We start from the raw sequence: 21,288 nt of genomic DNA, 5'->3' as shown, positions 1-21,288 counted from the left end.
CTGAAAGGATTTGAAGATAGTTTTCAAAATGAAAGTATAAGCCTTTTTTTCCCCCCAGACCCTACTGAACGAGCAAACCAAATCTAACCCGCATTAAAAATGTAACATGCTCAAAATCTGTTCAGCTGATTAGTGAGGGAGGTCATTTCTGTCAATTAAAAGACAAGTTTTAAACTTTGCAGAGTTGGTGTGGCCTTGAAATCTCAAATTTGATGTGATCTGTTTTTCCGGTTGAGAGCTCTGATCAGAGAATACTTGGTGTCTTTTTATAAACTATGCAGTTAATTCATGAGAACACACGGGGCTTCTTCCTGACATAGACTAGGTGATTTGTAGAGGAAAGTGGTCATTGGAAGAAGAGGAATTTACATAAGAACAAAGACAATAACAGCAACAAAAGAAGAAGCTCAAATTGATAGCCTGGGGATTGTACTCAGAAAGCAGAGCACCTTCATACCTCAGGCCCACATTCAGGCTCCACGCCCAAGCCAGGGTCTGTGTCGCCCACTGTCTGTGGCCCACTTGACCTTCTGTCACACAGGACCGCCTCACTCAGTGGTTTGCATCTTAGTCATTCATCTTTGTGTGCACAGTACCTAGCAGAGCACCTGCCAAATGGGAAGGGTCAGTGCATGTTCGTGCTGTAGCTCTGAAGCCAGAAATCGTTTCTATCTTCTCGCTGAGCTCATGTTAGGTAAAAATAAAGACTCCCCATCACTCGAAGATTCTACATTCTTCATTCTTTAAAAAAAAAAAATGTATTTGAGAGAGAGAGAGAGAGAGAGCATAAGCAGGGGGAGGGGCAAAAGGAGAGGGAGAAGCAGACTCCCTGCTGATCAGGGAGCCCAATGTGGGGCTCGATCCCAAGACCCTGGGATCATGACCTGAGCCGAAGGCAGATGCTTAACCAACTGAGCCACCCAAGTACCCCTATATTCTTCATTCTGAAGTCACTTGGTAACTGCCACACTCTTAAAACTTCCCCAGATTGAGAAGGGGTGAAATCCACCATACTCCACATCTCTGCTGAGAATCCAAAGATGGGAATTTGTCATGATCAATAACCTTTTTACCTTTATTTATTTTGTAAAGAAAAGAGGCCATTCTCATATCCTTCACTGTGTTAAGGGGATTAAATAGTCAAGTTTAAGCTTTGCCACCCAAACCACCCCACACCCCGCCCCCCCTCCCCAGTAGCAAGTTATTGAAGCCAAGAAACATACTCAGAAAAGACTCAGACGTCTTTTAAGTTATTGTTAGACTTTGGTCCTTTAAAAGTACCCTCTTGGGGGGGCGCCTGGGTGGCTCAGTTGGTTAAGCAACTGCCTTCGGCTCAGGTCATGATCCTGGAGTCCCGGGATCGAGTCCCGCATCGGGCTCCCTGCTCAGCAGGGAGCCTGCTTCTCCCTCTGACCCTCCCCCCTCTCATGTGCTCTCTCTCTCAAATAAATAATAAAATCTTTTAAAAAATAAATAAATAAATAAAAGTACCCTCTTTTTTTATATACATTGTTATTTTGGCATGATTAAGAAAGTAAAATTGAAATAATCAAGTAACTCCTTCCTTTTGTATAAAGTCCTGTTAGGAATTATAACAAGCATATCCTCATCCTTTGTCCAGCCTGATGCCGTGCTCTTCTCCGCTGATGCCTTCAGGCATCTCTTAAGGATTCCCCTCATGTACCCCACCCAGGCTGTGATCATGCCTGCATCTTCCTCAGGTTTCTGTCCAGGAGACTTTGGCTGTCAGAGCTCCGTCATTCCCTCAGGTGCTGTCACTCCAAGCAGCCGCTTCACCCACAGCCTGAAGAATGTCATCGGTCGAGGGGAAGTTTGGGTCCTCTCATGAAGAATGTTAATTACCCTTTATCGTAGCCCATATAAGGGGCATATATAATAGTTCCTATATTAACTACCAGATTGTCAGAGAAAGGCTATTTTTCCTTTTCCCCAGCTACAGATGGAGAAATCCCTGCTTTGGTAGCTAGAAACTCTCATTTCCTTCAAGGAAAAGGAAGGCGTGGTGGGCAACGTGAGTCTTTGAAAGGGAACATTGGAATTAAAGAAGTCCCTGTAACTTGTTGCTGACCAAATACACAAAAGCGTTGTCGAGACTTACTACAGTGATGCTTGGGTGCTATTTCCCTTTTAGATGACTTTGCCTATTTGATGTAGAAAATCATAAAGAAACGATTTCAAAAATCACAGGGCCAGTATTTAGTTCTTCAGAAGATGAGAAGTGCATGATGCACAAACCCCAGACTAAACAGATTTATTGAATGTTGTATGTTTTCCCCTTAGGTCTTCCTAGTTGAAGCCATATAGATAGGTTATTTTGTTTTGTTTTGTTTGTTTTTTGTTTTTGTTTTTGTTTTTTTTTTTTGGTTTGTTTTTGAGAAAAGCAGACTGGTTTCTTTTTCCCAAATTAAATAATTCATTTGTACATATTAATACTTTCACAGTCATATCATCTCTAAGGCTTTTGGCTAATGCATTCAATCCATACTTAAATTGTGGGAGAAATTTAAATATGTGTTGCATCAAAGAATTTTAAAATCAGCATACGACTTCTTAGAGTTTCTATTATTTTACTGGATTTAATACCTCTTTTTTGTTTAAATTGGTAATAGGGCACCTGGGTGGCTCAGTCAGTTAAGCGTCTGCCTTCGGCTCAGGTCGTGATCCCGGGGTCCTGGGATCGAGCCCCATGTTGGGCTCCCTGCTCAGTGGGAAGCCTGCTTCTCCCTCTTCCTCTGCTGCTCCCCCTGCTTGTGCTCTCTCTCTGTCAAATAAATAAATAAAATCCTTTAAAAAAAAGTTCTTAAATCGGTAATATAATGTGTTCGTGGGTTCTGGGATATGAATTATACAGACAAATTTTGTGATGTTTAAAAATGACTATGAATTGAAAAATAAACCCGAAGTGCACCATTCCTGAATAGAGGAGGTTTTCTTTCTTTTATTTATCGTTAATCATTCACATGCCCCATGAACTTTGCTTGTCCCCATTTCTCCTCTCTGGTCATCTGTATTTTAAATAGCGAAAACACTAATATTGGTGCAAGTACATTGAAAAGCATTGCTATCATTTGTTTTCAGATATTTACATGATGCATTGTGTGGAAGCACCACATGTTGTGGCAGGGACAGCAGAGTTTCAGTGGTGGGGCCGCTGTATTGGTTAAGTTGCTACCGAGCTCAACTTTCTCCAGTCTCTCCTCTCCCTCCCAATCTGAAATTCCCCCAGTGTCTAAGCCTTGCACAACCAGTAAGGGGCTTAGAGTTGAAAGGATGCAGGTTGTGAATATGGGCAGTAGGCAGAGCTGTGTGGACCAGTCTCAGAATGAAGATTTGGTCCCATATTAAATGAAAACATAGACCTTTTTATTTTGATAGGGAAACACAAGGCACGCACACTCTCCTTACAAACTTCTGAGTCTCCTTCCTGGGAAAACCCTTCCTTGGCTTCCCTTGCCCTACAGTGAGGGAGACTAATTGAGATTCTTCAAGGGAAATCCCTTTTCTTTTCTTCCGTAGCCATGGAAAGACTCATTAAGCATTCTGTACTCCATTCTTTCCCAGACCCTGACTTTGCTTACCCCAAGTGCTAAAGCCCAGGGAGCGATGTCCGGTATTCCATTAAGCATGCTCTTTCGTCCTCCCTACCCCCCAAGCTCAGTGTGGGAACAGAGCCTTGCCCCTTGAAGGATGAGTTCAGAGGGCAGCCATGAAGCTTGCCTTTTTATTAGGTGGATGATTCCATCCCTGAAATACCACCTGCAGAACTTTCAGGCTACGTTTACCCATTCTGCCATACTGCTCCCCGTGGAGAGGGGCCCGATGAGAAAATATCTAGAAAATGGCCTTCCCTATTTGCCAATGACAACTTTTCCCTAATAAAACAGTCCTTTGGAAACCGTGTTTCACAATGTCCTACTCCTCTTCACTTTGAATATCTCTTTCAAATGCTTTTTTTTCTATTTAAATAATTTTTTATTGTTATGTTAATCACCATACATTACATCATTAGTTTTTGATGTAGTGTTCCATGATTCATTATTTGCGTATAACACCCAGTGCTCCATGCAGAACGTGCCCTCTTTAATACCCATCACCAGGCTAACCCATCCTCCCACCCCCCTCCCCTCTAGAACCTCAGTTTGTTTTTCAGAGTCCATCAAATGCTCTTTTAAATAACAAGCCCCTTCCTCTCTCCTGCCTGTGCTTTACCTTCCTATTGTGAACTCTGTTGGTGAGGAGCTGGGGCAGCTCCACCTTCTCTGGAAATGGGGGTGGGGAGAGTTACTAAGGAAAAGGGCAATGCAGGACACAAGGCAAGTAGGGCCCGTGACTTTTCCCCCTTTCATTATGTGTGTCCACTGAGCTGTCCTGTTTCTGTTTTGTAATGGGTTCTTCTGTGGCAAGCTGACCTTTTGGCTGAATAGGTCAAACTCCCACTGAGCGCTAATCCTCAGCCTTCCTGGCGATTGTGTATCCCTGAAGGTGACAAGCACTGGTTAGGAATATGACTGGGGGTGTGTGGTGTATTTCCCCAAAGAGGGATTGTCTTTTACTGCACTGAATTAATTCTCAAAGACCACCTCACAAGGTATGTGAGTCAATATTGGAATTATTTTTGCCGACGTTGTTGAGGGACAAGACTAATTTTTCAGATACATGTTTCAGATTGTGGTTTCCTTCTGTGTCTTCCATTTTTTAATGAGGGAAAAGTCCAATTGACCATCCTAATGATTCATCGTATCATTCTAGATTTCTGAAACAATCAGTTTCTTGGGTTGATTTTTAAAAACCCTTCTCCCTATATATTTCTTCCATTTAAAGTCTCTTCAAATTTTAGGTGTTTTATTTTTAACCCTGGCAAAACATGAGTGTTGCAGTGTTTGTTGATAATTATGTGCTGGGCCTAAGTCTGTTCAGAATTGCTTAAAAAAATTTTTTGGACTGTTTATTAGGTTTTATAACACGAGTTACCTACAGTAATTGTAGGTAACCTACAGTAACTACCTGCAGTAGTTAGCAATTTTCAACTTCAAGTTGGTACACAGTAAATGCTGAATCACATCTGAAGTTGAATTATTGATTTTTTTTTTTCTTTTAACAGTTTGTATAAGCTGTTCAATTTCCCCAGTTCTCATGTCTCACTGTCAGTGAGTTAGGGACATGCTCTTCCCAGATAAGAGATTACAGATTCCATTTATTTAGCAACGTGTTGTTTTTTGTTTTTGTTTGGATAATATGATTAGTGGGTTCTTTAAATTTGAAAAGGTAGTGTCTTTTAACCGAACTAACAAATACATGAAATGATGTCAGTAGATGAGCTGAAACCATGACCCATTCATCGGTAAATGTACATTTGTCTGGACTACCGAATCGTTTTAGAAACGGTTGACTCCCAGAACACACAAATCGGAGAGTGCTTCATAAGTAGTGTATTCTTTTTCTGAAAATGATGGACTTCGTGAAGGGAACACCTCTTTGGTGTTTCTTAGGCATTAATGATACTCCATTAGCAACATGAGATTAACATAGAGCAGCGAAATAACTGTATCTGCATTGTTCCTGAGCGACTGGCCGATTGTCTCAGTTCCTCAAATGCGATAGGACGAAAAGTACAAAACAAGAAGTGCATATTTAACATCTCTTCGTTACCAGTAGTGCCGGAGTCAGAGCTGGGTTTCTACCACGGTCATAATGGGCTCCTGTTTAACATATTTATGTTGGCTGTAAAATTAGGAACTGTCGTTACAGCCCCACATCACCTGCGTAAGTGCAAAACATATAAATCAAGAGAAGTTCCAGTGCCATAAAAATGCCATCGAATAGAATAGCATGAAACCACTTACAAGACACTTGTTTCTGATGCTAGGAGGTACTGGGATGCACACTCCGGGTTTCTGGAGGATCTGAGGAACAAAGAAGGGTAACTAGGCAGGTGGGGCTTGTGCATGTAACAGCTGATAAAGACGTGTGGGATCCTCAGGCTGATGAATAATTTTTTTAAATAAAATTCCTAATTATTTATGCATTTGCAGCGTTGACTTAGAGAATAACCTGAGCCCTAAGTGAAGAAAAGGCAAGAAAAGAAAGGCCATCAGTGGCCAGACTTGAATAACCCCTGTGAGCACCCCACTGAAGTCAATATTCTATGCTTCCAGAAGGCAGTTGGGCTGCCATCTGTTGTTACTGGAGCGTGCCTCTTGGGCCTCCTAGTAAATAAAACGCTCCTAATATTTGCTGTGATATTTTAGGGTTCTCTCTAGGTTGGGGGATATTGCTCTCCTGGCCTCTTCTTAATCCAGCTTTTTAATAGAAGAGTCTGCATTCTCCAGTCCATTTCTTCTGTGAAGTGCAGTGGTTTATTCTGAACTTCAAAATTGGAAGTCCTGAAATGCCCACAAATGATGAACTATTACTAATAAGGAGCTTTCTGGATCCTAATTACTGCCTCAAAAAGAGAGTGGACACTTTTGAAATTTTTCAACTCCCTCCCCTCCCTCCCAGAAGCTCCCCACAACAATCTTAAAAAAAAAGAAAAAAAAAAAAAAAGGACTGCAGATTTTATTCATGTGGGATCATTCACACCAAGCTACCATAATGTGCAATTAACACTCTAGAAACTGAAAACAGTATTCAGCAAGACAGCTGCATTATCAAAAATGCCAAAGGAGTTTTGAAGGGAGTAATGTGCATGTTAGAATAGGAAATTAATCAGAAATGTGCACATACACACACAGCGGTAGTGTCTTAACTATATCTGAATATTAAATTTTTAAAAAATCTCAAGTCTATACTTATAGTAAAGATTAATGTTAGGATAGAAAACTGATTTTTCTATTTTAAAATTATTGTGTGTTTTGCTTCTGAAGCAAATGAGGAAGTTAGAATAGAGATTTCTAAGATCCCTTCCAGCTGGAATATTCTTTGATAATAATCACTCTTCAATTATATTTTATAAATTTTCCCATTGAAAAAAATGCCCGTTTTATTTCTTCTTGCCAGTCATAATGATACTTAACACTCATGCTATTTTCAAAGTGCCTTTCAGACATTGCAGACACTAACTCACAATTGCAGGCGTCAACTGCCTACTTCTGCACAGCACAATAGTCATAAGTACATTTATATTATAATCCCTACTAAGCTAGGGATCCAACTGACTGACTTAGTAACGGAAACGAAGCAGAATTACCCCAGCAGCATTTTGCTGGAATTTTCTTGTCAACTAGCTGAAAGTGTTTTTAGATGTAAGAAAGTGGGGTTCGGTTTTATTTCAATTTATTGTGTAGGTTTGAGGAAGGTAGAGCTTTATAATAAAATTTTCAAGAAAAACAGGAAAACTTGAGGGATTTACTTGTTGGAAATAAGGAAAAGATCTAAATATTTCCTTCCAGAAGTTACCATGAAGCAGATTTTTATGTTTGAAAACTTTTTTTTAAAAAAAAAAAAGGAAAAATAGGGGTGCCTGGGCGGCTCAGTTGGTTAAGCGACTGCCTTCGGCTCAGGTCATGATCCTGGAGTCCCTGGATCGAGTCCCGCATCGGGCTCTCTGCTGGGCGGGGAGCCTGCTTCTCCCTCTGACCCTCCCCCCTCTCATGTGCTTTCTCTCTCTCATTCTCTCTGTCTCAAATAAATAAATAAAATCTTTAAAAAAAAAAAAAAAAGAAAAATACCCAAACCAGATTTGAAAGCAAATGGTGACCTCATGCAAAAGAAAATTAGTAAAGGAAAGACCCTCGATCCTGGATCCCACAGATATCCTGCATTAAGCTCACTTTTGTTAAGGATTATCAGAGGCTCCTGAGTGAGGGGCCTGCAGACAATACATGTAGGGTCTGCCAGGAAGGGACGGACAGATCCTAAGTCAGTAGGAGAACCCGAGGATTCGGATAAGAAAACAGTCACTTGCCTGGTGAGGCATGTGCTAGGCAAGAGTCTACCTGGGCTTCTTGTAGGTCCTGTAGGAATAGTTACACATGAGTGTTCAGTAAACATGAAATCCAGCCATCCTGAGACACTTAACACTAGTGCAAACAGTCATTAATGAGAATCTCTTATCCGACATGTTGTGCTTATTAAATTGTGATAAAGTTATTGCATTGGAACATAAAAAAAAAGTCCTGTTTGCTTTTTCCTAGCCTAAAAGATATGAAAGGTTTAGTCCTGGGGGCCTTGGCGGGGGGGGTGGGGGAGGTGTACGTGGGCAGGCAGTATATGTGTGCTTTAAAAATAACAATTCTGGGCGCCTGGGTGGCTCAGTTGGTTAAGCGACTGCTTTCAGCTCAGGTCATGATCCCAGAGTCCTGGGATCGAGTCCCGCATCGGGCTCCCTGCTCTGCGGGAGGCCTGCTTCTCCCTCTCCCACTCCCCCTGCTTGTGTTCCCTCTCTCACTGTCTCTCTGTCAAATAAATAAATAAAATCTTTAAAAAAAATAAAAAATAAAAATAAATAAAAATAACAATTCTTACATTTTACGAGAAACAGTGTGCTAATTTATTTTAAAGAGATGTAAACATTCATGGTTTTGCTCCAGTGTAGGAAACACAGTCTAAATGGGCATGGAAAAGTGAAAAAGTCCGGATATAATTTTTCATGTTCGCAGAAGTTAATACCCTGCGTTGAAAATTTAGCCTCATGTCTGCTCTTGCTCAGGCAACTCAGAAGCAAAATGAAGCCCGGGCTGTGTTTCTTTCAGAGCCCTTTGGTCTAGTAACCATCTCGTGATGTGTGGTTAGTGGGAAAGTAAGTTAAAGGTGTGAATCAGAGCTCCAGCTTAATTTGTTTTCTTCTCTCTGTCTCTCTCTTCTTCTTTGTTCTTTAACAAGTTACAGGTGCACAACGAAGGAGAAGCCCCAGTGCACTGGCCATTGAGGTGTTTGAAGCGCATTTGGGAAGTCACCTTTTGCAGGTAACGAAGAGAGAAAGAAGCCTGCCTGTGTTTCACTAGGAGAAATTTCCGTGTTCAGCCTTTATTTAAAAATATTTTTAGGTACCGGCTGTGTGCATGACTGTTGTTTTATCTTGGAATTACGAAACTCTTATGAATTTATTTTTTTCTTTTTAGAAAGCCATCCTTGAGAGAATATTAATGGGAAAGGGAGGGCAAGTATTGTTTGTGCTGTAATAATTGAGATAAATTGCACTCTTCAGTTGATGCGCAATGTATAGTAGCTGGCTGCTCCCGGAACGATTGCGTGTGTGCTGCATTTGTAAGTGGCTATACGTGTGTGTCTTTGGAGCTATATATTGTTTCTGGGAGAGCAAAACTTTGTTGTGACAGTAATGTGACATTTTTACGTGCTGCCAGATTTCAGTTGTTCTTTGCTTGAGTTTGTATTCATAAGCGCTTTCAATCTTAACGTTTGCTTCCCCAAATTACAAGCGTTCTCAGAATGAAATTTTAAAGTATATTTTTAAGTAAAAGGAGACAAATAATCATAATTGATTCTGCCAATGAATTCCACGGCAGGTAAATGTGAGGGTTACTAGGATGGAACTGCAGTCATTTAGTCCTAGATAAGATTCATCCCAAACCCTACATCTTGCTTACTCAAAAAAATTTTTTTCCTTAAGACTTTGCTGTGACTTGGACACATCCAGGGATAATTGTCCTACATTGTTTATGCTTCCAGGACATACGTTGACATGGCCAAAGCTTGTTTTTTCTTTTCTTTTCTTTTTAAATATGTCAGATACATTTTTAATATGGAATTAGAGAAGCAGACATGTTCAGCATAGTTAGGCAGCTTATTTCGAAAAGTTGGTTATGCTTTTCATTGGACCTAGCATGTTATTCCTGACGATATGTACCCAGAAAAACTGTTAGCATCAGATTCTCCGTGGTCAAATCCCAGTGATTCTCTGTGGTGGTTCATGAGTTGGCAGCTGCAGAATCATCTGAGACACTTGTTTGAAGGACACATTCTTACTAAATCAGGATCTTCAGGGTGAGGTCCAGAAATTGATGATTTTTAACAGCCCTTTGAGACAGTTTCGATGATTCATTAGGTCTGAGATGTCACAATTCATATTTGCAAATTTAAGGCCCTGAACAGCCTTACTTGGTTTATTTTGTTTATTCTGATGTTTGCCATTTCTCTATTAATATCCGTTAAATTCCTATATAACTGATGTGTATTGAAGGATACCTTGGGATTTGCTATTCTATCACGCACACAACATTTTGAGTTACCTTGGCAGTAGATTAGTTTCAGGGATACAGAAAGGATATTTCTTCCTAGATCCTCAAAATTTTATTTCCTTTTTTCCTGTACACACGGTTCAGAATCTCCTTTATAAGTTTTATATGAGCCATGCTGTATATATATTGTTAAATTCTGACTTGATTCGGGATGACTCCTGTTTATATTCTGAAGCAGTCAGTGCATAAGACTTAGTCAGTGAAAGAAATGGTCCAAACAGTAGCCTCAGATTATTATCTTCTCAATTCATTCTGAAATTTGAGTCCAGAGTCCTCAAGGAAGGGTGACTTAGGAGCTGCAAGAATTTTTTTTTAAAGATTTTTTTTTTTTAATTTATTTATTTGACAGAGAGAGACACAGCGAGAGAGGGAACACAAGCAGGGGGAGTGGGAGAGGGAGAAGCAGGCTCCCTGCTGAGCAGGGAGCCTGATGCGGGGCTCGATCCCAGGACCCTGGGATCATGACCTGATCCGAAGGCAGACACTTAACAACTGAGCCACCCAGGTGCCCCAGGAGCTGCAAGAATTTAAAACTAATTCAAAACACAAAACTTAGAGGAGTTTGAATTGAACATAAGCTTAATGTAAATAGAGTATATCATGGTTGTTCCAAATGTCAGTTCAACAGTGGGTGTCCTTAAGAGAGTTGGGGATCTAGAAGGAGGCTGCTGAGCTCTTCTGCTCCTGGGATTGGTCACACCCAGCTTAGACAACACACTTGAAGAGAGACATAGACAACTGGATGTCATTTAGAATAGAATAACCAGACTGGTGTGGGAACTAGAAATCATATCACACGAGGAGTGAGTGCATGAAGGGTTTGGTGAAGTTTAGTATAGTTAGGATTTAGAAAGGATGTTAATGTCCTTTCTCTGTATTTGAAGACCTCATGTGAAAAAAGGATTAGATACATTCTGTGTGGCTTCAGAGTGCGGAAGAGAGAAAGGGATAAAAAAAATCACCTTCATTCAAGAAAACTAAATAGGGCTGTTCACATTTGGAGTATGTTCAAAGTCTTTGTCTCTAAGGGGAAGTATAGGTGCCTTGGTAGGGATGCTTTCAAGAAAGTCAGGCCTCCAAGTATGGTTGTACTAGATAATCTTGAAATTGTCATTGAAATTATAATTTTTTATCATTTGATTCTAATACCAGTAGTTATGGCAAGGGAAGAGGTGTATATACTCCTCTAAATGAAATATTAGAATTGTGCGTAGGAAGGGGTTGGGAAATGGTACTAACAAGAAGAGCCTTCTCTAAGCTCTCTTAGTGTTCTTCCCTCCTTGCAGGGGGCTCTTGAGCCCATAGACCCTTATCTGTACCACATTCAGCAATATCTCAGTGGTCTGCAAGCATAAGATGGTTTCCATATTTTCCTTCAAGAGGGTTCATGGTAGAATCTGGTTGATTCTTGAGGACAGGGATGAATTCTTTCTCCCCTCTCTCCTCCCCTTCCTTCACTTGCAAATATCTGATAAAAACCTGTGTAGTCAACACGGTAGGCATGGGAAATGTGGGACGTGGAAGATAAGGTAGAGGTCAGTTCTGAATACCGGGGTGGGGTTCAGTAAATGCCTGTGACTTCTCAGCACCAAGTGCCATGCTTCCCTGCCTGTGTCCCCAGTGATGTTTCATGGGAGAGTGGTGGGGTTCAGTAAATGCCTGTGACTTCTCAGCACCAAGTGCCATGCTTCCCTGCCTGTGTCCCCAGTAATGTTTCATGGGAGAGTGGGCTAAGGAACCCTTGGTGTAGAGAGTTTGGGGTGAGGGATGAAGACAGACTCGTTAGTTTTTGCTTCACCCATGTTGTTTACTGCAATATGTGTTTTTGCTACATATATCTTATTAGCCATGTATTGGCGTATCCTTTAAAATTTGACTTCTTTTCTGCTGAGATGGGGAACATTTAACTTAATGGTGATTCTATCAATATAAAACCAACTGTTGCAAAGTCATTTTCCAATTTAATGGCCTAATACTGGTGTATGTAGGCAAGGTCATTGGCTGGGCTGTGCCCTGGGCAGCTCTGGGGCTACCAGTCACATTGTCACATGGAGGCTTCTGGAATGACTGTGACCAGTACCGTAGCCCCAGTGAACCTGTAGCTGTTTCAGGCATGAATTTCAAGATGGAGGTATCTTCTGCAGGAGAGTTGAGGGTTCAAGTGATACCAGCCTTGCAACTGCTGGACTGGAGTGTATGCATTAGGACTGAGTCAAGGCATTTTGGTTCACTTTATTCTTCTTTGACTTTTATTAATCAGATGAGGAGCAGAAGGGCAAGGGGTCAGGTTTAGACATTGTGCTTTTTGCTACAAGCTAAGAAAAAAATCCAAGAACTTTAGGTCATTATGTTGGGGTCTTTCCTGAATATAGTATATGTGACTAAGCACTAATCTGGTTCCTGCTTTGAAAGCTCTCTTAGGACATTGTTGTTCCCACTTCATGACTTCTTTAATACCAAAAATTATGAGTGTTATTTACTTTTACTTTCCCAACTTAGAGACCAGATAGAATATTCATATTTTACTTATCAAAGTTAATGAAACACAAAATAGTAACAAATATCATCTTCATAACTCATAAAATTAGTGGAATGACTTTCCCTTAGGTGCAGATTTATGAATGGAGTGCTTTAATTATTTGCATGCCCTTAGCGGAAGGTTTTAGGTTTTTTTTCTTTCTGTAAATAATGCTTACATAATTGTTATATAAAATTGCAGTATTGTTTTTGCATACTCCATAGCAATGCTGTTGTACTCACCTACAGGTGTTAAAACAATCAAATCAGACCTGGTATATGGAAAATTTTTAAGGTTTATGTTTGTATTCATTGTGAGCACGTTACAGTGAACTACCTATATGTATATGACATTGTGTAATATGTATCAGTACTCACAACTATGACATACTTATAAAGTGATTGAAGGATGGTCTTTATCCATAACTAGTTGTGGATATTAAAATAAATGACATTTTGTGAGCTAGATGAATACAATCATAATAAGTACCCACATGTTTTATTAAAAAAAATCATAAGCTGTCTTAGGAGAATAAAAAGAATATGCTTTAAGAAATGCCCTAATGGGAGATAATGGCAGAAACATGGTACCTACGTGTCAGTTTGCACTTGGCTGTATTGCATGAACCCTCCTATATCTGTGTCATTGTCCCTGCATTATTTCTGGGCATTAAGACATTTTGTTTTGCTCTTAGAACACTTAAGCCCCAAACTGCAGGAGAATCCTATGGGCAGCCCAAGGGAGAACCATCAAAAACATTGTAGGATTATAACACTTGAGTTTGTTTGACTTAGAAAAGGCTGGGCACAGTAGTTAGGAGACTGCCTATCTTCCCCGGCAAAATGAGGGAGATGTTTTTGCAAGGTTCATTTATTGGTAGAACAACCCTCTTGTAGAAGATATAGATATGGCCATTGCCTTAGCAGAACAGTTTAATTAAGGTATGTATTTACCTAAAATGGTGGGGAGGAAGGGAACTCAAATGTAGCTATTTTTCCATTTGATAGGCAAAGTAGTCAGAGATTTGTGTGGGTGAGATGGACGGCACCATTTCTCAATGAAATGTCAGGTTTTCATCATGAGGCTTTTCTTTCCCTCAACACCTCAGCCACAGAATACAGAGTAGATTCCTATCTCAAGTGAAAGAAGGACCTAGGTTTAAAAAAAGCTGTTTGGGATCAGATTTGGGAAAAAATCAGATCAAGGTTTACCTTGCAATTCTGATTCCATTATTAATCACATTCTGAAGATTGGTTAAGGACATGTCCTGGAATCGTGACTAGTTTGTCTGCATACTGCTTTGGTCCTGCAGAATTATTGTCAGAGAAAAACATACAGGTTCCTTACCAGAAGTATTTAAAAATTTGTAGTTGATGTAATAAGGAAAACAAATCGTAACTTGTGACATTTTATATCTTTGTTATTGTTCAGGTATTTCTAGTCACAGTCCTGCTCCAGTCTCTGAGACCCATTCAATCGTGGAAGACTAAGAAAAAGATTCTTTAGAGAAAGTACATGAGCTCTATAGGCAGAGGAAGCTACTTAAAACAGTGTTGAGGTTGAGGGTAGAGAATGCCAAATGTATTGTTCTCAGCATCTCCTTGAATCGGCAAGAGAAAAATAAAAGGTTGACTAATACAGTTCAAACATCTGGACAAAGCAAAGGGAATAATACCTAAAACAGCTCCAAAACTGACTAGTACAAGATCCAGATTATTTTATTTAAGATGCTGCCTAGCCAATCCAGCATTCATTTTACATTTGATGGCAGTGTTTTTTTAAAAGACTTCTCTGAAAGAGAGTGATAACATTCAAGTCTGTTGTTCATTTTATTGATGAATTGGAATTTCACCCTTATTTATTATTTTATTGGAACTTATAAAAGAAATGATCATCTCCAGGAAGTTGCATATTCTTACTCCTGGTGGCCCTTGTTGGCAAAGTGTCATCCTGCTGGATATCAGTGCTAAAATAAAATACGATAACTTCAAATAATAGAGGTATTCTTCAGCTGTGATAGAGGAAGGAGAGTAAGGTAAGCGACCCTATAGTCTCCCTGTGATCCAGAATGGTAAGAAAATGTAAAACTAAATATAGAAAAAGAGAAAGTTGGTGAATATATTTGCATATGCAAATTAGCTTAATTGATACTGCTTGCCTCTACAGGGATTTTTCATTACAAACTGGAGTGCTACATTGTTCAGCTCATATTGAGTAATTTAGTAACTAATGAGACCAGTTTGCACTAATTTGCATATGATAAATGAGCTTAATTGCAGTAAATAACTTGGAGGCATAATTACTTAATTTTCCTGTGTTGCACGGCTTTTAAGTTCACTTGTATGAACAACTCAAGATAATTTTGCATATTTAAATTAGTTGCTTTTAAATTTTCTTGAACAAAAAAAAAAAAAGGAACACACCTTATCAATTGAGCTGTAAAACAATTGGAAGTAAGGTTTACAGTGTTTTTATTTAAAAAGAAAAGAAAGAGAAGTAGAAATTTCTTCAGTCTATTGTTCACCTGTCTCACTTCCTTACCTCAAATAAGATACTGGCACTGACAGTAAAATGTTTTTAGTGTTGGAAGTTAATTCACAACTTCTGTTAGAAACTGACCTGAGTTTCAAATGAAATACATCTATGAGTGAATCATAACTTTTGAAAGAGGGTTTATGACAGAGATGTGTCTGTCCTTTATCTAATTTGGCAACTGAGTATTAGAGGAGTCAGCTCGGTCTCCTACCTGCAGGCTTCGCTCTGACCCTTGCATGTATTTTCTATCTAGATTAATGTTTTATCCTTAGGAACTTGGTTTCATTGGAGAATCTCGGTGTGGTTTGCCAAGGATTAGCTCATGGTCTCCACGTTAACCGAAGAATGTGTGTTTTATCAAAATCTCCATCCTCAAAATTGAAACACTAAAGCACACAGAGGTTGATGGCCCAACTATTATTTCACAGTAACTGTATTGCCTTAGCATTTCATTTTAAGGGACAAAGTAATTTATTATTCAAAATTAGAAAGTCATGTAATATCATATTTGTGATTGAGTATGAGAAGATATTTTATGGTTGTGAAAATTTAAAACCTGTCCTTTAAAAAAATCATTGCTGCTTTACCTCATTGTATATAAAAAACCATAGGAAACACTGGGGCTATTGATCTGCCACACTTTGGAAAAATAACTCATGAAACTTTTCTCTGAAAAGGTCAAATCCCATTAAATGTAGTATAAGCTTCCTGTATCCTTCAGAGGTGGGCCAGAACAAGTGCTAATACTAGAATATTCCAACTGCAAAATTTCAGTCCTTCATATAATAGATGCTCAAGAAATATCTGGTGAATAAATGAATGAGCAAAAAAAAAAAGTTCTTAGCAAAATCACAGTTAACCCCAGAGCCCCAGAGCTAGAGCCTCATCTCACCCCTGTGTTCCCAGGTCAGGTTATATCCACATCTTCTAGATGCAGGATGGAGTATGGGAGATTCTTCTGTTGCATGGATTTTGGCATCCATCTAACTTGAGTTCACATCCCGATTTGCTCACTTAGTAACTGTGTAGACCTAGAACAGTCTCTCGCCCCGGGCTTCCATTTCCTCATCTTTAAAATGGAGAAAATAGTAGCAAAAATTTTCTTGACAGGCATGTTGTGAGGACTGAATGAGATACTATAGTTGAAAGTGCTTAGTCCGGAACCTGATATATAGAATGTGTTTAAGTGTCTTCTAGTATTTGTCTGTATGTTGGGTAGTCCAGAATGATGCGCAAGGTCCTGAAAACTGTTAATGCTTCACAGTATCATTACCAATATCAAAATACAGGAACTTTCTTGGGCGCCTGGGTGGCTCAGTTGGTTGGGCGACTGCCTTCGGCTCAGGTCATGATCCTGGAGTCCCGGGATCGAGTCCCGCATCGGGCTCCCTGCTCGGCAGGGGGTCTGCTTCTCCCTCTGCCCTCTTCCCTCTCGTGCTCTCTGTCTCTCATTCTCTCTCTCAAATAAATAAATAAAATCTTTAAAAAAAAAAAAAAGAGAATCCAGGAACTTTCTTAATCCTCTCAGGTTAAAAGCAAGATAAATATTTTCATTGAACACAACATCAATTATCTGTTTACATAAATGATATCTATATTTGGTAGTATATACTAACTGGCTCACAATAAAAATTTTAAATATGGTGGTAAGAATGTATTTTCACCTTGAGAATGAAAATCGTTCTCAGAACAATCTCACTAGCAACTAGAAAAAGTAGAGTTTATAAGGGGACTCCAGAATCAACATTTCCTTTGGACTAAAATGGGATGTGCCATTACTCTTTTCATCATGCTGTATAGTCTCCTCAATTTGCCTAGAAAAGTGGGAATGAACAGCCAGTCAGAAGTCCAGAAGAACTAGAAGGTGAAAGCAGTCATCATCCATTGCTACAAATTATGTGAAGAGACATTGAAGTGCACATAGGATTCTTCTCATGCGTGTTGCCCCAAATCTATCATCTGTAATGCCAGAGAAGACATCTTTCCACATCGAGAGCAAAAGGGGGTGCTTCCTGGAAGGATTTTCATGATGGTATGTGTATCTGTGTGGCAGGTACATACATATCCCTTTGGGTTTTTACATACCTTACTGACTTTGATTTGCAGAATAGACATATGGCATTCTTCACTGACAAGCAGTATGAGAGGTGTGGGGAAGGGGAGTGGAGGGGTTTGAGGTAACTCTCCCGGTGGAGGAAAACTGGGGGTTTTGGCCACGTGACTAGGACTAGCACTAATAGTAAGTGAGGGCTTGCTAGCCACAAAATCATCTGAGATATCCAGGATCTAGGAAAATGAGACAATAAATCTAAAAATAATAGGCTTCCATTTAGTAAATATTTACTGAGTGCCTTATTTGCCTCAGAGAGTGGAGAAAATACTGAGATACAACGGTGAGTCATGGTATTGTCTCTCAGCATTCCCAGTTAAGCATTGAGAAGACTGATAACAAAAGAGACCAACACATTTCGGTGTAACTTAGGTGAGAGGCTTTTGAGTCAGTAATACCCGGGTTTGAACGCCTGATCTTAATTATGTAGACTTGGGTAACTTATTTATACTCTCAACGCCTCAGTTTTCTCAATCCCAAATCGCAATGGTAGTGATTCTCAGCCCCTGCCCTGCTGTAAGACTGAGATGAGACACTACACACAGCCCACTGCACCATGAGTATGCAACCGAAGTGGGCCCCGTGGAGCTGCTCCCCGACATAACTGGTGAGAATGTGACTCCCCAGCTTGGGGCTGGTCCACAAGCACTTCCTGGGGCTACAGACTTAGAGTTACATGCTTCGTCCCCTTCACCCAACCACACATACCCTTTTGAGTCTGGTGTTCATATCTGTGGGAGTTTTTGAGGGTCCTGGCCTCACTAGGACTTGGTGTTCTGTGGAGGGGTCCCATATGGTAGAGGTCGGGGAGGAGGAAGAAGAGCAATATTGTGGTTGGGCAGTTTTGTTTGGAGCCTGCTGTTAGGAAGATTGCTTCCAAGGTGTGGAGAGAGATCTTTAATTCTTTTGCAGGGCTAAGGGTTGCTGCATTATTTGGAGATTAAACTGTAACAGAAGGATAATTATACTTTCAATTTTCAGAGTGGATAGAGGTCTTAGCAAATCTTAGGGTTATGTGTCAAATATGAATATGAATAATTTCCTGATGCATGTAGATATCTGCAAACCTGGGCCATATTACAGTGTTCTGTCAGGCTGTAGAATAGTCCTTGGTGGTAGTCAACATTATATTCTTGTTCCCAGCCTCAGCTATGAATGACAGAATAGAGTGGCACCAGCTCATTATCATTTATCAGGGAACCAAAACACAGTCAATGTGGCGAGGGTTGCTTTCTCATCTGAGTATCCAGAATCTCACAAGCCTTTTGGATTCTGTGAGCTTTTGGGTTTGAGGAAACATTTGCAGGGGTGGGGTGGGGTGGGGTGGGGGTGGTGGTGATGATGTGCTTTGTTTCCCAAACTAAGGTGATTGCAGACACTTGTGAGCATCCCAGAACACTAGGATTCTGCAAAACACTTGGGAAAAGTCTGATTCAGAAGAGCTGAATCAAAATTAGTTTAAGATATTAAAAAAATTCTCTAAATACAGTAAGAGCTAGATTGAACAGATAATCGAACAGTTATTTTACAATAATGTCACATCTGTAGCCTACTTCACTAGCTTTTTGAAGACAGGAAGATGATTACCGAAGAATCTTCCGTAAGCAGTCGTCCCTCCTTGTGCGTGGATGTGTGCAGGCGTGTGCGCACCGGTATGTGGTCAAATATCTCTTACTAACTGCACAAAGTAAAAAAACAAAGGAAGAAATGTTGAAAAGTCAAAAAATGCAGCCACGAAAGATGAAGTAAATAAGAAAACAAGTATTTCTCACTCTTGGACATCTGTTTCCCTTTGTACATTGGACTTTCTGTAAATCAGCTGAGATGAAATTGTTATCCTTGTCCTTTGAAAACAGTTGTGGAAGGAACAGCTGATTTCAAGAGGAAAATTACACAGCACATTGTGGCTGATACGTGTTGGCAAGTGGTTTTCTTCTGAGCCGGACGTGGGTAATACTATGTCTATTACAAGACCGCAGTCAACAATACCTGTAGGCACTAGTAATAAGAAGGCACTATGGGGGTCCTGCTGGAGGGTACAGGGATTACTACTGGGCTCTTTTCTCTACTGCAAGCAGACACATACCTGTGGGCCGGCCCGGGAGCTGGGTCAGATGCTCCAGGTCACCAAGACTCCTGCTGTTTTTATTTTATTTTATTTATTTATTTTATTTTTTTAAAGATTTTTATTTATTGAGAGAGAGAGAGAATGATAGAAAGAGAGCATGAGAGGGAGGAGGGTCAGAGGGAGAAGCAGACTCCCTGCTGAGCAGGGAGCCCGATGCGGGACTCGATCCCGGGACTCCAGGATCATGACCTGAGCTGAAGGCAGTCGCTTAACCAACTGAGCCACCCAGGCGCCCCATTCCTGTTGTTTTTATTAGGTCTCCTAGTGTCTTGTGAACGTTAATTTCCAGACCCTTGCCAATTCAGGATCTGATGATTTAGGATTGCGAGGTAAGGAATCCATGAGACTGTGTTATTTGGTGACAGCAGAATAGCACCCTGCCTAAGAGAAGAAAAAGCCCATACGGTGTTATTTTGCCTCTGTTGGGGGAAAAAAAAAGCATTTGGGTAAATTAGCGAAATTATTATAAATATGTATTATCCCTGGATGAATAAAATGTGTATGGTTGGATTACCCGCACAGAAGAGCCTCGTCAAATTCCCATGAGGCCAGGTGACCGCTGCAGGAACTGTCCTGTCAGAGCAGCTCTCCCCTTATTTCTAAAGATTTAAAAAATGCAGGTGACCCTTTAGGCCATCAGAAAAATGCCCTCTGCAGTAATCCACTCTCATCCTTCATTTTAGGGCAATACAGTGTTTTAGGAAATTTAGTCTGGTGTGGAGATTAGACCGAGGGTAGAATTGACCTAAAGGAACAGAAATTTCTTTTTTTTCTAAGTGGGAAGGCTGTGAGTTCTACATAAATACAAAGGCAGATGATAATATCAATGACTATTTTAATTGCATCTTTAATCCATAAGGATAGTTCAATGACATTTTAAATTATACTTTTAGAATTGTAGTCACATAGGAGATAAAACTCAGTAACTATTTAATAATGCATAGTAAGATCAACTGTATTCTCTCTTGAGATCACGTTTAGGTGGACTGAATGTAAAAGCCCAATCCAGAATTTAGACAGCATTTAATCTTCTGGAAGACATTGTTGGATCTTTCTAAATATAAAGTACCCAAGCCTGGTCCTTTGAGTCGGGACCAGTTAATTTGGCTGAATGATGAGTTTCACTGGATTCACAGCTAAGCTGTATGATTACTACTTTTTTTTTTTTTAGAAGGAACTGGATTATTATAGATCAAACGATTCACAGTACTGGAAGGTTACTAAACAGGATGTGACAGACTGGTAACTAATTGATAATCATTTAACCTGGCTTTACCTGAAGACTACAGTATAGTGAAAAAATTTGTATTGGGGCAACATTGCAGGCTGAAATAAAACAATCCCTCCTCAGGACGTGTCCTATACTGAAATTGGTGGGATGCCTCTGTTGTTCCTGCTCATCGTGTCTTCACTGTAGCATATCTGAAGGATTTCATTTAAGTAAGAAAGGGAACTTTGTATGGGAAAGACTCACCCTTACTAACACGGGAATGTGGAGTAACTTGTGGATTCTCTAAAACTGAATGGTTAAAATTGGATCCAAGCACAAAGTAATTGGGATGGATGCAGATTTTCAATACAGAGCTATGCAAAGCTTGGGGGAATGATATGTATTCAGACAAGTTTATTGAGACTTACTCTGTGACACATATTCACTGAGCCAGCTGCTTATGTGCATTATCCTGGTTGGTCTCCTGGCCCATCTTTTGAATTAGGTACTGTAATCATTCCCATTTAAGGGTGGAAGAAACCCTGGTAAAGTGACTTGCTAAGGACC

The 21,288-nt window shown here is 40.1% G+C and overlaps 1 protein-coding gene across 1 annotated transcript in view; it reads left to right on the top strand.

Moving 5' to 3' along the window:
• Positions 1 to 21,288, top strand: part of LOC118002891 (neuronal PAS domain-containing protein 3) — a gene marked incomplete at its 5' end in the record, with an annotated part of 725,448 nt that overhangs the window by 289,007 nt on the left and 415,153 nt on the right. Inside the window, one exon of the mRNA XM_034993502.1 lies at positions 8,845 to 8,927. Within this exon, the coding sequence (XP_034849393.1) occupies positions 8,845 to 8,927 (83 nt within the window). The remainder of the gene's footprint in view (positions 1 to 8,844; positions 8,928 to 21,288) is intronic.

Source organism: Mirounga leonina, unplaced genomic scaffold (genome assembly GCF_011800145.1).
Source record: "Mirounga leonina isolate KUSES-001 unplaced genomic scaffold, KU_Mleo_1.0 Mir_84, whole genome shotgun sequence".
In the NCBI taxonomy this organism is placed as follows: domain Eukaryota; kingdom Metazoa; phylum Chordata; class Mammalia; order Carnivora; family Phocidae; genus Mirounga; species Mirounga leonina.
This window is presented reverse-complemented; position numbering and strand designations above follow the sequence as displayed.